Source organism: Dipodomys spectabilis, unplaced genomic scaffold (assembly GCF_019054845.1).
Source record: "Dipodomys spectabilis isolate Male_0828 unplaced genomic scaffold, ASM1905484v1 ptg000370l, whole genome shotgun sequence".
NCBI classification, from domain to species: domain Eukaryota; kingdom Metazoa; phylum Chordata; class Mammalia; order Rodentia; family Heteromyidae; genus Dipodomys; species Dipodomys spectabilis.
This window is the reverse complement of record NW_024871047.1, coordinates 1,284,539-1,301,656: the sequence shown is the minus strand read 5'-3', so window position 1 is coordinate 1,301,656 and position 17,118 is coordinate 1,284,539. Positions and strand designations below refer to the sequence as shown.

The 17,118-nt window shown below is 42.8% G+C and overlaps 1 protein-coding gene across 1 annotated transcript; it reads left to right on the top strand.

Moving 5' to 3' along the window:
* Positions 1-7,385: 7,385 nt before the first annotated feature.
* On the top strand, positions 7,386-7,922 carry LOC122096378 (60S ribosomal protein L17-like). The gene has a single exon (XM_042666919.1). The coding sequence runs from the start codon at positions 7,386-7,388 to the stop codon at positions 7,920-7,922; it is 537 nt and encodes a 178-aa protein (XP_042522853.1).
* The last annotated feature ends 9,196 nt before the right edge of the window (positions 7,923-17,118 follow it).

The following is a 17,118-nucleotide window of genomic DNA, read 5'->3' as shown; positions in this document are numbered from 1 at the left end:
ACCCAATCAAAGGCACTTAGGAATCCCCCACTCCAAGTTTCTTCCTAAAGCTTTCGGATTTTATCTGCTTCGGTGTGGGGTCTTATGCTGCCTTGTCAAGGACCAGTAATCACTCTGTTCTTTCTCCAGAGCAACTAACTGAATACTGAACCCAGTAAAACAGTTATTTATTGAAAGGGTCCAGATAATTGTTCCAAATAAAGTATGAACTGTCAAGACACTTTCACACACAAGGACTTAGAGATGATAATTAAGCCTTCCTCTCCTTCACTAACCTTTCCTTCTCTCTCTCTCTCTCTCTCTCTCTCTCTCTCTCATCCTCCCCACTTTTCCTTGGGGTCTGCCATCTATCTCTCCCTGTCAATATCAGCATGAGTCAGCTCACAGCAGTCCTTCCTGTGTTTTGCCAATTACCAGCCTCCCCAGCTTCCAGGAACAAATTGCAATTACCCCTTGCAGAGAAGAAGGCCATCATCAGGTCCCAATCTTCCCTGAATAACTTCCACTGGTTTAGAAGGCAGGGAAATAAATGGTTGGGATCTTACACTCTAGGTTGCAGGTAGCTTTCCCTATTGTACCTGAAGTCAAACATGTCATCCAAACAATTATTTTTGAAAGCCACAATATGTCCAACTGCATTAAATTCACATTTTATTATAATACCTAGTGACTTTAATCTGGGTGCCAGGGGCTTGCACCTGTAATCTTAGCTGAGAGATGAGTCTGAGAGATGAGGATAGTGGTTCAAAGCCAGCCCATGTGGGAAAGTCTGGGAGACTTTTTTTTTCATGTAGCTTAGACTCAGGGCCTGGGTGCTGCCCTGAGCTTTTCTGCTCAAGGCTCACATTCTACCCCACAGCTCCACTTCTGGTTTTCTGGTGCTAAATTGGAGATAAGAGGCTCATGGACTTTCCTGCCAGGACTAGCTTCAAACCCTGATCCTCAGATTGCAGCCTCCTGAGTAGCTAGGATTATAGGCATGAACCACCAGCACCTGGCTTGGAGACTCTTATCTCCAGTTAACCACCAAAAAGCAGAAAGTGGATCTGTGGCTTAAAGAGTAGAGCATCAGCCTCGAGCAAAAAAGCTAAGGGATGGTACCAGGGCCTGAATTCAAGCCCCAGTACCAACACACACACACACACACACACACACACACACACACACACACACACACACACACGCACGCACACACACACACACAGCCAGTCATTATTATTTATAAACTTATTTTCTTAGATTATATACCCCCTTTTGCCTTTAGTTTTATTCACTTATGTGAGTGCCAATTTCCTCTCTTAATTACTGAATTTCTACTTTATCTTCTTTGACTGCTGTGTTTCTCACCTTGAATAAGGATAGATGGACAGTGGACTTGTATCAATCTCAAAGGTGTTGGAAAGGGTAACACCAATCAGAGGAGGCCCACAGGACCTTTGACCATACCACAGCCATTGTATGAGAATAAAAGCTTCTTTTTACTTCCCTCAGGGTCTTCTGGTGGGCTCAGCAGTGGGGAGGTGTCCTTGTGGTGTGCCATTTAGCCAGAGCTAGATTGGAGGAAAGAGACTCATCACAGCCTCCAGGAAAACCCAGCTCTTTTTGATCTCCTGGGCAAGCTTCTGCCAGGTGTTATGGAGGAAGTTTACAGATTGTCTAAAAATAATTCTTCATATTGGTAATGAAGTTACCACTTATGGTATCTTATTTAGTGCTTATAACAGCCATTTGTTTAGTAACTCTGCATGATAATGACCCAAAGTCCAAGGCTACAGGACTTATGAATTTTCCTCAACTAAGAAATACCTTCACAGAAACTGACCTAAGCACTATTTGATCTTGCTGGGATGAGGAGAGTATGGATATGGAATAAGGTGATACAAGCAAGAAATGGATGCCATTCTCTATGCTCCTTGATATCCCTATCTTAGGTTTTCTAATCTAGGACTCCAAAAGATAACTGCAGCCACAGATCCTTTGCCACTATTACCAAGAATAAATACAAGAGCCCAAGTCTCTGATGTGGTCTTTGGTTCACTTCATTCCATATTTCAGTCACTGAAAACACCACCATACAGTTTGGCCCATATGGCTTAGGGTTCATGACATATTACCTTATTCATATTGACTTGCTTGTCCTCGTCTCCCAGAGACGTCTTTCTGACCAAGAATTATCTGCTGATGAACTAGGTCTTGTTTACCCAAGACGTGACTTGTAAGCCCCAGTATCCCTCTCAAGCCCTGCCACCTGAAGGATAATCATTCAGCCTGGCCAAGAATATATTAAAACAGTTGTGTAACCAGGCACGGGTTATTAACTACTCAGGAGGCTGAGATTTGAGGATTCACATTCAAAAACCAACCCAGGCAGACAAATCCAAGTATTGTCATAAAGCCCTAGTATTGTCCCTCCCCCCAAAAAAAAGTTGGAGTAAGCCTGCACCGCCTCTCTGGCTTCTGATGTCCAGATGTAATCACTAGCTCCCAAATGTGTCCCCTACCACTGCTGTCTGCCATGAGATGACACAGCTAAGGGAAAGCTTTTGTCGGAAACCTGTTTGACCTTTTAGCCTCTAACACCGTAGGCTAAAAACTCATTTTCTTTGTAAGTAGTTTCCCTCAGCTATTTCATTAGATCAACAACATGCACATACCTAACACTTGCAGGCTCTAAAATATAGAAGAGAGTAAATCAGATGCTGCTCTCACATGCTTGGTGCCAATGATGTGATAAAATTCCTCTGTGGATATGTATTCTTGGGGTAGGGAATGGGAGCTTCAAAATCACACACAAATACTGTCTCAGCCAAAACACTTCTAAATGCCCAGCCTCCTGCTCACTGAATTCGATTTCATGTTTTTTTATTTATCTTCAGCATTGACTAAGGTAGAACACACCTGTTTCCAGGACATACATATAGGCTTATATAGCCCTATGGTGTAGATTAGACAGCAGGATCAACTTATACCATTTTCTTAATGTTTTGTGCTGATACTGAGACTTAAACTCAGGGCCTCACACTCTTGCTAAAAAGCTAAAGGCTAATGCTCTACCACTTAACCAGAGCTTAACCAGCTGTTTGCTGTTTAGGAAATAAGAATCGCACAGATGTGTCTGCCTGGGTTGCCTCTGAACAGCAGTCATTAGATCTCAGCCTTCCGAGTAGCTAGTATTATGTGTGTGAGCCATCAGCCCTGACCCTTTCTATTATTAATCATACTAGCTAGTAAAGAATAATGAAAGAGGTGACCTTGATCAAGAGGTATTGTACTCATAAACTGACATGTACAACTACTTAAACATAATAAAAAAATTTTTAAAGATCTAGGCTTCAGTGACTAACACCTATAATCCTAGCTAAACGGGAAGCTGAGATCTGAGTATCTCGGTTCAAAGCCAGTCTGGGCAGGAAAGTCCATGAGACTCTTATCTCAAAAAAAGTGGAGCGGTGGCTCAAGTGATAGAGTGCTAGCCTTGAGCATACACATACACAAAAGTTCAGGGACAGCACCCATGCCCTAAGCTGAGTTCAAGCCCCAGGAAACTCCACAAAAACACATAACATATAATACGTACATGCATACATACATACATAAACTAGAATTTACAGGTAGTTGGGAATATGCTAGACTTCTCATGATAAACCTTCAGGATGGCTAGGAGGGTCAGAGTCACAAAGTTAATGCGTGAATTGGGTTTAACACTCAGACTTGCTGCTTCTGAGGTTCTTTAATCTCACACTAGCTGCATCTGATGACACTTTCCTGCAGCACCATGGAACTAGACTGGGCAGCTAGCAAATGTTGAATAAATAGGAATTGAAGATGATATTGTTGACGATACAAGGTATCATGTAGCAGAAGTGTTCACCATACATCTGTGCACACCAACATGACTTCCAAAATCCAATGCCTGCATGTTTGTTATAGATCCTCCCTTAGGATCCTGAAATCCATTTTGTCCAGAATATAGTAACTGAGAAATGATAGCTTTTAACCAATGACTGAAAGGTATGCATAACTTGGCAATCTTGCCCCTTCATTGTGATAATTTGAAAGTGTGGAATTTTCTTCCAGACCTTTCCTCCTCGGGGATAAAACTCCAGTTACCCTCTGTAGTGGTTTAACAACATACCTCTATGTGGTGGTTCACACCTGTAATCTGGAGAAGGCTGAGATCGGAGGATCTCAGTTTGAAACCAACCCAGGCAGGAAAGACTGTGAGACTCTTAAACAGAAAAAAAGCTGGAAGCAGAGATGTAGTTCAAGTGATAGAGTAGCAGACTTGAGTGAAAAAGCTGAAGGATAGCACCCAGGCCCTGATTTCTAGTCCCAGTATTGGCACAAAATAAAATAAAATAACATACCCTAATTGAGTGTCCTTAATTCTGTTTATTTTTTCCTCTTCTATGTTTTGCTTCCTGATTCCCCTCATGTCAGAGGGTGTGTCCTTGAGAAGATTCAGCTAAAACACATGAATGAGTGCTCACTGTATATTCTGAGAAGTGTTCGTTATACATGTCTTTTCCTCTTACTGTAGGTTGTTACAAATAACGTTGAAGAAGTACTAGTGTTGAGCCAGACTGCCTAGGTTCAAATCTCACCTCTACTTGTTTTTTTGTTTTGTTTTGTTTCTTTTTGGGTCCGGTCGTGGGGCCTGAACTCTGGGCCTGGGCACTGTCCCTCAGCTCAAGGCTAGCGCTCTACCACTTGAGCCACAGCGCCATTTCCGGCTTTTTTCTTTTTGCTTATGTGGTGCTGAGGAATCGAACCCAGGGCCTCAGGCATGCAAGGCAAGCGCTCTACCACTGAGCCACCTTCCCAGCCCCCTCTACTTGTTTGTTGACAATGTAGTCATTAAGCTACTTAACTACTCTATGCCTTAGTATCTTTATCTGCAAAATGAGGATCTTAATGGTACTTGGTTGAGAAACCCTATTTCTCAATTCGTATCTACAACTTAAATACCAAGTTTGCTTTAGTCAACAATGTGCTCAGTTAAATACTCATTTTTCCAGACTTTACTGCTATAAGAGATAAATCACAGGTAAATGTAAAGAGAGGTTTGCTAGAGAGGACTGATTTATGAGAAATCCTTTCCTTCAAATAAGGAGGAGAAACAAAGCTAGTACCAATAACTCTTTTTCTTCTTTCTGCTTTGAATGCCAGATGTAATGTCTAGAGCCAAAGCAATCATCTTATAACCATAAAATTAACAAATAGAAAAATAAGGGCTGGGAAGTTGGCTCAGTGGTAGAGCGCTTGCCTTGTATGCCTGAGGCCCTGGGTTCGATTCCTCAGTACCACATAAGCAAAAAGAAAAAAGCCGGAAGTGGTGCCGTGGCTCAAGTAGTAGGGCACTAGCCTTGAGCTGAAGAGCTGAGGGACAGCGCCCAGGCCCAGAATTCAGGCCCCATGACCGGACCCCAAAAAAAAAAAATTGCATACCAATGATAGTAGGAGGGAAAGATGGGAAGGAACTGAATCCTTAATGACTCAACTAACTACAGGTATGTCAACAACCATCTGGAAGAAAGTCCAATTTGATTTAGCCACATTAGATTGGTTTTAGGCTTCCCCAGGTCAAAAGAACTTCTGACTCTCGGAAATGTTAATGGTCATAAACCCATTTAAATGTGAAGTAATTGCAACAGTTATACTTCAAGATGGGCAGTTGTTACTGTGATTACACTAAATCATTATATAAGAAATTCAGAGAAGGAATGGAGCTTTTCCAAGATTATAGTTCCATCTTCTGTAAAATAAAAGGGTATGAGTTGAAGGCTGCCAAAATCTTGTCCTGCTCCTTGTGTCCTGGAAGGAAACATAGAATGACAGATAAAAGCCTGAGGGCATCTTAGATATTTTACTCTGTCCTATGTTCTCACTGAGCCCAGAAGTTTATCATGGCTGAGGGAGGAGTGTCTTTTTTGTTCTCCATTACTCTCAGTTCTGAAGGATTAAAGGAGCCTGCATTATAACTGGTATCTGCCAGGGCATTATAAGAAATAGAGGTCATTCCATTTACCTGATAGGCTGTAGAAGTTAATAAAGCGGAAAAATATTATTCTATGGGGACCTAGAAACTTCTCTCTGACAAACAGAAAGTAGCAGTCATTTCCCTTCCCTCTAGAATTTACCCCTGTCACTTCCTGTTTGCTCCTATCCCTTTATATACTCATTCAGGGTGTCACCAGATGCAGGCGAGGGTTAGTGAAGTTTCCCTTTAAAGATAGGAACTTTTCACTTAGGATCCATGGCAGAATAAGAATTTCTGGACAAGTCACAATGGTAAGGAAACTTGGTGGATCTTTATTGAGTAAGTAAGCATGCAAACAGACAGACAAAAAGCAGACAAACTGACCAGAAGAAGGGCAGGGCACACTAACAGACTGTGGGTGTTCTCACAGGGAGAAAGAGAGAGACACAGACATCGAGGGAGACACACACAGCTCCTTGGCTGTTGGGGTATTTATATGGTAAGGCAGGGGGCCTGGCTTCAATGCTGTGTCTTTTCTCATCACACGTGATGTTACTTTCTGAGTTTCCAGGTAAAAATGCATCCTGCCATAAAACAAATCCTTATCCTTGGGAAAAGGAGGTGCTCTGCTATCTACATTTGGAGTAGGAGGTTACTTAAATTTGGGGAAGCACTTTTCTCAAGAAGGCATACATCCTGTCAAACAAGTGTTCTTTCATTTTCCCCTAAATGACTTTATTCCCTTTAATCATAAGGGAAGCAGATGAAGGAATGTCTCCTTTATTTGCCCTTTATTTGCTGTAAACTAGTTTATCCAGGCTTCATTTCCCCTAAAATGACTGTTCCCTTAATCTTAAGGGAAGTATATGAAGGAATATCTCCTGTGTTTGCTGTAAGCTGACCATACCTCATTTTGACCTAGTCTATCCAGCTTCAAGGGGAAATAGAGTCAAGTCCATCTTTACAGTATCAGAGAACATGGAAGACATTTCTGCCTGTACTCCAACCTTGACACTCCATCTGGACTGCCAATGATCAGAGTGAAGTACACAAGATCATTCATATAGACTATAGAATAGGTTAAAACTCTGTTACCTAAGCCGGGTACAGGTGGCTCACGCCTGTAATCCTAGCTACTCAGGAGGCTGAGATCTGAGGATTGCGGTTCAAAACCAGCCTGGGCAAGAAAAGCCGTGAAACACTTATCTCCAATAAACCACCAGAAAACTGGAAGTGGCACTGTGGCTCAAGTGGTAGAGCTCTAGCTTTGAGTTGAAGAGCTGAGGGACAGCATCTGGGCCCACACTCAAGCCCCATGACCAACAAAACAAAACAAAACAAAAAAGTCTATTACCTAAAATAATAAACACTTCCTATAAGTGGCCTGAGGTAACCAGTGAAAAAAATGGTTGGCTACTCTCTAGACCCAGAAAACCCCACAGAATCATGCAAGTCAAGAGGTTCAAATCTTTGTGTTTTCTTTAAGAACACCAGAGAAACAGCCCAGGCCATTGAGGGAATGCATATCCAAAAAGCTACCACGTATCTGAAAGATGTTACATTAAAGAAGCAATGTGTGCCATTCCGGCCTTACAATGGTGGAGTTGGTAGGTGTGCCCAGGCCAAACAGTGGGGCTGGACACAGGGTCAGTGGCCCAAAAAGAGTGCTGAGTTTCTGCTGCACATGCTTAAGAATGCAGAGAGTAGTGCAGAACTGAAGGGTTTAGATGTAGACTCCCTGGTCATTGAACACATCCAGGTGAACAAAGCACCTAAGATGCGCCGCCGAACTTATAACCCATCCATGAGCTCCCCCTGCCACATTGAGGTGATCCTTATAGAGAAGGAACAAATTGTTCCTAAACCAGAAGACGAGGTTGCACAGAAGGAAAGGGTATCCCAGAAGAAGCTGAAGAAACAGAAACCTATGGCAAAGGAATAAATTTAGCATAAAATAAATACAGATAAATGAAAAAAATAATAAACAGGAAGTGAAGCTTTTTTCACCAATTAAATGTGGATCAACAGCTGTCTACTACAATTGACAACAAATATATCAGGAAACTGTGCTCAGAAATGCATACTCAAAAAATTAAAACAGCCCAGTACTGGTGACTCACGACTGTAATCCTAGCTACTGAGAAGACTGAGATCTGAGGATCATGGTTCAAAGCCAGCCCAGGCAAGAAAATTCCGTGAGACTCTTATCTATAATAAACCACTCAGAAAATCCGAAGTGGGGGCTGGGAAGGTGGCTCAGTGGTAGAGCGCTTGCCTTGCATGCCTGAGGCCCTGGGTTCGATTCCCCAGCACCACATAAGCAAAAATAACAAAAGCTGGAAGTGGCCCTGTGGCTCAAGTGGTAGAGCGCTAGCCTTGAGCTGAAGAGCTGAGGGACAGCGCCCAGGCCCAGAGTTCAGGCCCCACGACCGGACCAAAAAAAAAAAAAGAAAATCGGAAGTGGGTCTGTGGCTCAAGTGGTAGAGTGCTCGCTTTGAGCCAAAGAGCTAAGGGACAGCACCCAAGCCCAGAATTCAAGCCCCACAACCGACAAAAAAAAAAAAATTAAAACATTTCTACTTCCTTAACATTATTTGACCACTTAGTATATATGCAAGCCCTATTCTAAATAATTTAAATGTATTAATTTAGTACTTACAGAAGTTCTATAAAGAAAGTTCCTGCATTGTCACCATTTTAAACATGTAGGCAAATAGTGACTTAACTAAATTGCCTAAAGTCACATGGCAGAGGTTGGACTCAAATTGGGGCATTTGTGTAAATGAAAGGTCAAAAACAGCTAGCACCTGTGGCTCACACCTATAACCCTAGCTACTCAGGAGGCTGAGATTTGATACAGGTTTGAAGCCAACCAGCATAGGGTTGACTTCTTAAATTAGCCACCAAAAAGCTAGAAGTGGAGTTATGTATCAAGTGGTAGAGCACTAGGCCTCAGAAAAAAAAGCAAGGGAGAGCGCAAAGCCCTAAGTTCAAGTCCCAGTATGAGCAAAAGAAGGAGGGTGGGGCAAACCCATACAGCTGCTACAAAATGGCTATGCCCTCTGTGACCAGGGATAAAGGAATAATGGAAACTGGATTATGGAATTGAGGTTTGCAGTATCAGGGGACCTGAAGCCTTCTTCCAGGTTCAGATGCTCCAGGTCCCATCAACAAGGCTTTTATGGAGTTTACTACAGGGGAGTACATACAGAAAGAAAGGTACCAATATCTTTGAAGTCACAAACACCAATACGTGACCTAAATTTGTATAAAAGTGATAAATGGCTTCCTTATTTTAGAAAGGGGAGGTAAGCAGTAAACAGCTTAAAATTTGCATAAGCTTTTGTCTACCCTCAGGCTCCCAAACAGCTTGGGGCCTGACCAACTCATGCTTCAGGTAGAAATCTGAACCTCTGTTAAGCCAGGAACTGTTTCATCTTTCCAGGGCAACCACCAGCATTCTGGGAATCTTGTTAGAGAATGGCGTTCCAATTCTCTTTCCCTATCAGACCTCACAGTTCGGTTTTCAGAGATTCCCACAGTGGAGACCTGAGAGCGACCAGGTCAGGATCACCGAACATATATATGCGTAGGGTTAAAGGTCCAGGGCTTGGCTAAACCGCGACGCTATGGCAATCCGGTGAGGGGATGTCGGGCAACGCTTCAGACCAGGCTGAAAGGCGTGACCCAAGATGTTTGTTCAGTCGCGGGAGTAGAGGTAACCAGGAGGAAGGAACGCATGCAGGGCTTTGGTAAGGTCCCTTCCTATAGCCTGTAGCAGTGGTCGTTTCTGAACATGTCCCTGGTCAAGCTCTGCCACCTGGTGGTGGAGCCAAACCTCTGTTGCTCATTCCTCACTGCCAACCGGGTTCTAGCTGATCCGGAAGGAAGGAGATGAGCCGTCAGGGCATGTGGCACCAAGTAGCCCCTAGAATCCGGGGCGGGCACCGGTACTGCCTGGTGTCCATGGAGAGGCTGTGCCACCTGGAGAAAGGAGAGACTCAAGAGGGAAGGGGGGGTGGAATCTCTGATTCTGAACTGACAGATGGCCACTCACAAAGGTTCAGCTTTTTCAGTTTCCAATCAGCTCAGTTAGAGGAGCCGAGGAACCCTCAGAGCAGCCTTTGGGGAGATGAACAATCTTCAGGTAAACAGGGGTACCGTTTAAATGTCACTGGATCGGAAACACCCACACCCTCAGCCAAAAAGCTTTGTGGAATAGCTGATAGTCGCGGCCAGTTCCTCCAATGGCCTGTCAAAGAGTGGCACCTAACAGGTCTTCTTTAAGGCCCAGCCAGGCCGACTTTTGGCCCCGCCTCCCAGGCCAATGTGGCTGAACTGGACCACTAGGTATTCTGATGCAGACCCAAGAGGAGGCAGAGGACAAGACTAAGCTGGGGTGCAAGGCCCAGATACTTCATCAGATGAACTGTGACCCACAGAGACAATACAAGAGTATTGGGTCCTGTGAAAGGATTCTCACCAACTGCAGGCCACAGCCAGCTCTAATCAGCTTTTTGTTGATCCTATATCGATCCAGATTGCTTCTCTTTCTTAATTTTATGACAACTCACAGCTTTGAACTGCTGTGGGGGGGTGTGGGTGTGGGTGTGGGTGTGTGTAATCACAGTGAACTTTTTGTATCCTGGTTGCAATCACAGTGAAGGACTCTGAGTCATAGGCTTTGCTTATCCTGTGTTTAAGCTGCATTTAGGTTTAGATAGATGAACTTTGAAAAACTGTGTTTGGACCAGTATTTTGTCTTAAGATATATTTTTAAGAAATGTTTATAGTTGCCGGGCTCATGCTTGTAATCCTAGCTACTCAGGAAGCTGAGATCTGAGAATCACAGTTCAAAGCCAGCCTGGGCAGCAAAGTCTGTGAGACTCATCTCCAATAAACCACCAGGAAACTGGAGGTGGTGCTGTGGCTCAAGTGGTAGAGCGCTACCCTTGAGCTGAAGAGCTAAGGGAGCACCCAGGCCCAGAGTTCAAGCCCCATAACGGACAAAAAAAAGAAAAACCACTTAAAGTTTATCTCTTTAGATGATTTTGAGCTATGTATTTTTTTTGTCAGTATTGGGGTTTAAAATCAATGTCTGCAGACTCTCTACTACTTAAGCTATGCCCCAGCCCTTTTTTCTTTGGTTATTTTTTGGATAGAGTCTCACATTCTTGTCCTGGGTCAGCTTTAGCCAACAGTTCCTCCTACCTATATTATCTTCCTAACTGGGATTGCAGATACAAACCATCATATCCCAGCTTATTGGATGTGAGGAAGACCTCATTAACTTTGTGCTGAGCTGGCGTCAAACTGCCATAATTTGATGTCTACCACCCAAGCAACTAGGATTACAGACTTGAGCTGCAGTGCCCCACTACCTTTGTAAAAGTATATTTTTCCTACAACTGTCTGCTGCTGCCACATTAGAAACTTTTGCAGCCCAAACAGTTGCAGTATAGGTTGGGTGTGTGGTTCAAATAGCAGAGTGTTTGCTTAACAATTATGAGGTTCTGGCTTCAATCTTCAGTTCTGCAAAAACAAAATTAAAGTTGGTATGTGTCACTCTGTGTGTGTGTGTGTGTGTGTGTGTGTGTGTGTGTGCGTGTGTGTGTGCCAGACTTGGAACTTGAACTCAGGGCCTGAGTAATGTCCCTGAGCTTTATTGCTCAAGGCTAGAGCTCTACCATTAGAGCCACAGCTCTACTTTCTACTTTTTTTCCCATTAATTGGAGATTAGAATCTCATGAACTTCCCACCCAGCGCTGGCCCTGGCCTATCCTCAGATCTCAGCCTCCTGATAACTAGAATTACAAGCATGAGCCACTGGAGCCAGCTTATGTTTCACTTTTGAAATGTTTATAGATTTTTTATTTTTATTTATTGCCAATTCTGGGGCTTGAACTCAGGGCCTGGGCACTGTCCTTGAGCTTCTTTTGCTCAAGGCTAACACTCTACCACTTGAGCCACAGCACCACTTCCAGCTTTTTCTGTTTATGTGTACTGAGGAATTGAACCCATGGCTTCATACTAGGCAAGCACTCTACCATTAAGCTACATTCCCAGCTGTATATATTTTTTTAATATTCTAATTCTAAAATTATTGTTGCCCTGTCTTGGGGTTCATTTTGCTTAACATCATCTTATATGGTCATATGTACATAGCTTTTGACCTCTTCTGCTTGTCTTAGACATATACTAGTTGTTGCAAATAAGGGAAACCATGGGACGTATGTTTCTTTGGACCTGGTTACTTCACTTAGTATAATTTTTTCCAAGTCTTTCCATTTCTGAATCTTGTATATACATTTTTATAAGTTTGGGAGGGGAAGGGATATTACAAAATGCTTAAATAAGGATACAGGTTGACCCATTATAACAATGAGATGTACAAGACACTATATTGAAAAACAAACTTTACAATTTTAGGGGGGAGGGAGGACTTGGGGAGGTGGGGAAAGAAGGGATGGTAGGGAAAAAACAAAGGAGGGGGTAACAATGCTTGATAGGAAATGTACTCATTACCCTACTCCTGTAACTGTAACCCCTCTGTACACTATTTTTACAATAAAATATGTATAAAAAATTATTGTTGCATCATTGAACAGAGGTTCCAATTCAACATGTCGTTTTATGAGTACAATTCATCTTGACCAATATCATTCCTTCCATTCTTCTCCCCCATCCCTCCCAATCCCACCTGTCCCCTCAAGTTACCTAGTTCCATGTTCACTTATGTACACTGAATATTATGACTGTATTCATCCACTCTTTCTCTATTTCCCTGGCCCTCCCCTTGACTCACCCCCAAATATAGATGTTTTTGCAGTAAACTTGACTTCATGGATATGACAGCACAAATATATCTTTTTTTAGCTTTGTGTGTGACCTCTCCCCATCAAATTATTCATTACAGTAGATTGTGATTAAAATGAGAACCATGCATAGCTCCCTCACTTTCACCACTACATCTGCGATGCAAATCATGTCTTCTTAGACTTCAATGTAAATGATGGAGGGTTTTATTTATATCTCCCTTTATGCAAATGTCACTGAAGGTGAATGTCAAATGTTTCTGTGAAAACTGCAGCACTGGTTGATCTGCAGATCATGAGATCCCCTCCTGTATGGCTATTACTGTGGCCTGAGTAAATGAGGAATACCATCTGTTCCATGCAATGTGTATAGGGAGGCTGCTGGACACTAAGTATATATACATTTGGTAAGGATTTTTGTATCCATATGCCCTGCAGTTGGAAAACATCTGTACTTGCTCTTAAATTGGTGTTGGCATTATTTAAAGTTATATTCTAGGATGAAAAACAAATCTTGCCAGGTGCTGTGGTTCACGCATATAATTCTAACTACACAGGAGGCTGAGATCTGAGAATCATGGTTTGAAGCTAGCCCAGGCAGGAAAGTCCCTGAGATTCTGATCTCCAATAAATTACTCAAAAAGGCCAGAAGTGTGGCTTAAGTTCAGGGATAATGTTCAAGCCCCAGGAAAGAACCAAGTAAGGACAGCAAGAGGCTCTGAGTTCAAGCCCCACTACTGGTACACACACACACACACACACACACACACACACACACACACACACACACACACACACAAAACAAAACATTTAGCACAACACCTGATACACGGTAAATGCAATGAGTTTAACAGTTAATCAAAAAGTTAGACAAAGGGTTGCCATTCCTAGAATATGTCAAAAGGAAATAAAAATATGTTCACCTAAAAAATCATGTACATAAATATTCACAGAAACATTCTTCATAAATGTTCCAAAGTAAAAACATGAACTAAGGAATGGATAAATAAATGGTGTATCTAAACAATTGAATATTATTCATCCAGAAAAAAAGAATGAAGTAATGATTGAAATATACACACTGTAACATGGATGAACCTTGAAAATATTAAAGAAGACAAGCCCAGGAGGCCTGTGTACGTCTGTGTGTGTATGTGTGTGTGTGTGTGTGTGTGTGTGTACACACCAGTACTAGGGCTTGACTCACGGCCGGGAAGCTGTCCTTCAGCTGTTTTTACTCATAACTGGTGCTCTACCACTTGAGCCACACCACCACTTCTGGCTTTGTGCTGGTTAGTTGAAGATAAGTCTCACTGACTTTTCTGCCGAGGCTGGCTTTGAAATGTGATCCTCAGATCTCAGCCTCTTGAGTAGGTAGGATTACAGGCATGAAATGCTGGTGCCCAGCCCAGGTTTTTGTATGATTCGTTCATATGAAATGTCTAGAATAGCAAGTTATAGATAAAAAGTAAATAAATGGGCCAGATGCTGGAGGCTCACGCCTGTAATCGTAGCTACTCAGGAGGCTGAAATCTGAGGATCAAGGTTTGAAGACAACCCAAGCAGGAAAGTCAGAGGGGCTCTTATCATGAATTAAGCACCAGGGATAAAAAGCCAGACATAGAGCTGTGATTCAAATGGTTCAGCACTAGTTTGAGCAAAAATGTTCAGGGACAGAAACCAAACCCAAGACCCAGGTCGAGAGAGAAAGAGAGAGAGAGAGAAATTAGTGGTAATCTTGGACATAAGAATAAAATGACTGCTAATGAGTACTGGATTTTTTTTGCTTTTTTTTATTGTGAAAATACTGTATAGAGGGGTTACAATTACATGAGCAAGATAATGAGTACATTTCTTATCAGTCATTGTAGCCTCCTCCTTTGTTTCCCCTTCCCATCCTTCCCCATCCTCCCCCCCACGCCCCCCCACCCAATCCTCCCCACTACATATTCCTCCCCTCCCCCCCTCCCCCCCCACCAAAGTTGTAAAGTTCATTTTAAATGATTTGCTTTTCCCCTTCCCCTCCACAAATTATACCAACATCAAATACAGTGAAAGCAGGGGTTATACTGTGGGGGAGGAACATACAAAACAACAAAGAAATTGGATTTTTTTTTTGAATAATGAAAATTTTCTAAAGTTGATTGAGTGGTTACTCAATTCTGTAAATGTACTAAAAACCATTGAATGATACTTTAAAAGGTTGAAGTTTATGTTACATGAATTGTTTTTCAATAATCTTTAAGAGAAGAGATCGCCAGGGGTTGGGAAGGTGGCTCAGTGGTAGAGTGCTTGCCTCACATGCATGAGGCCCTGGGTTCAATTCCTCAGCACCACATAAGCAGAAAAAGCTGGAAGTGGCTCTGTGGCTCAAGTGATAGAGTGTTGGCCTTGAGCTGAAGAGCTCAGAGATAGCGCCCAGTCCCAGAGTTGAAGCCCCACAACAACAACAAAAAAAAAACACAGAGAGAGAGAGAGAAGAGATAGCCAGGTGCCGGTGGCTCACACCTGTAATACTAGCTGCTAAGGAGTCTGAGATCTGAGGATTGAGGTTCAAAGCCAGCCCAGACAGGAAAGTCTGTGAGACTCTTATTTCCAATTAACCACCAGAAAACTGGAAGTGGCACTGTGGCTCAAGTGGTAGAGTACTAGCCTTGAGTTGAAGAGCTCAGGGACTGTGCCCAGGCCCAGAGTTCATGCCCATGACTGCCAAAAGAGAAAGAGCGTGAGAGAGAAAGACACACAGAGAGAGAGCTTAACACATCACCTTTCTGCGCCTGTGTTTTTGAAGAATTCAACATAGCTCTCCAATTTTACCTCAATGAGAAACCTCTGGACCACTGCCTGTCCCTACCCCACAACATGCATAAATGATCATTGGTTTTTTTTTGTTAAATAACAGCTTCCCTTTCCCTCTGTATGGTTTTCACCCTTCTTGCCAACAGTCCTCTCAACTTCACTATCAACAGGGTTCATGGCCCCCTAACATTAAATTTATCCACTGGAAAAATGTAGAGTTGGGAGGGGGCTGCATAAGTTTAGTTTTCTATTTGGAAAACAAGTGGTGAAGTGCATTTTCTTTCCTATATATGTTAGGACTTTTCTACTTAAGCCAGATTAAATAAAAAACCATTGCAAGGTCTTATAGTGTTTTTTAAAGGTAAAGAATATTGGCAACTTAATATCAATCCAGCAGCAATATATCATGAGATATTTTTTTCTTATTTCATTTAGTTGCAAATTTCTTCAAGAAAAAAAATAAGCAAAAAACAACAACAAGAATTTAAACTAGGTACTGATGACTCACACCTGTCATTTTATCTATTCTATAGACTGAGACCTGTGCATGATTCAAAACCAGCTCAGGCAGACACATCCCAATTAATTAGCAAAAGGCTGGAAATGGAGGTGTGGCTCAACTGTTAAGAGGGCTGACCTTGAACAGAAAAACCTAAGCAGGAGCACTAGGTCCTGAATTCAAGTCCAAATACTGGCACAAAAAGTATTTTTAATATAAAAATTACTATCTCATTGCAAAACACGACAAAATGTATACCTGAAAAATTCTGATTATTCACCATAAATAAAGTCAAATATCCAGAAAAAATTGTGTTTTTGAAAATCACCAGAGCCATGGGCTAGGAAGGTGGCTCAGTGGTAGAGCGCTTGCCTTGCATGCTCGAGGCCCTGGGTTCCATTCCTCAGCACCACATAAGCAGGAAAAAAAAAGCCGGAAGTGGCGCTGTGGCTCAAGTGGTAGTGTGCTAGCCTTGAGCTGAAGAGCTGAGGGACAGCGTCCAGGCCCAGAGCTCAGACCCCACTACCGGACCACCGCCCCCCCCCCAAAAAAGAAAAGAAAATCACCAGAGCCTGCCTTAAGTGCCCCTCCCCCAAAAAAAAGGTAAGGCGATCTGAAGGCCTGTTTTTCATAAGATTATTCAAACATACATGCTGTCACTATGAAAAAAAGAGACTTGGGCTGGGAAGGTGGCTCAGTGGTAGAGTGCTTGCCTTGCATGCCTGAGGCCTTGGATTCGATTCCTCAGCACCACATAGGCAGAAAAAGCCGGAAGTGGCACTGTGGCTCAAGTGATAGAGCGCTAGCCTTGAGCTGAAGAGTTGTGGGACAGTGCCCAGGCCCAGAGTTCAGGCCTCACAACCGACAAAAAGAGAGAGAGAGAGAGAGACTTGCTTCCACAGCCCAGATGCCTTCCAACAGGTGAATGGGTCAAAGAAGTGTATACACATACACACACACACACACACACACACACACACACACACACAATGGAATTTAACTCAGCCATCAGGAAGATTGATATT

Coding starts and splice junctions, on each gene's coding strand:
- LOC122096378 (XM_042666919.1), top strand. CDS start 7,386: ATGGTTGGCTACTCTCTAGACCCAGAAAACCCCACAGAATCATGCAAG.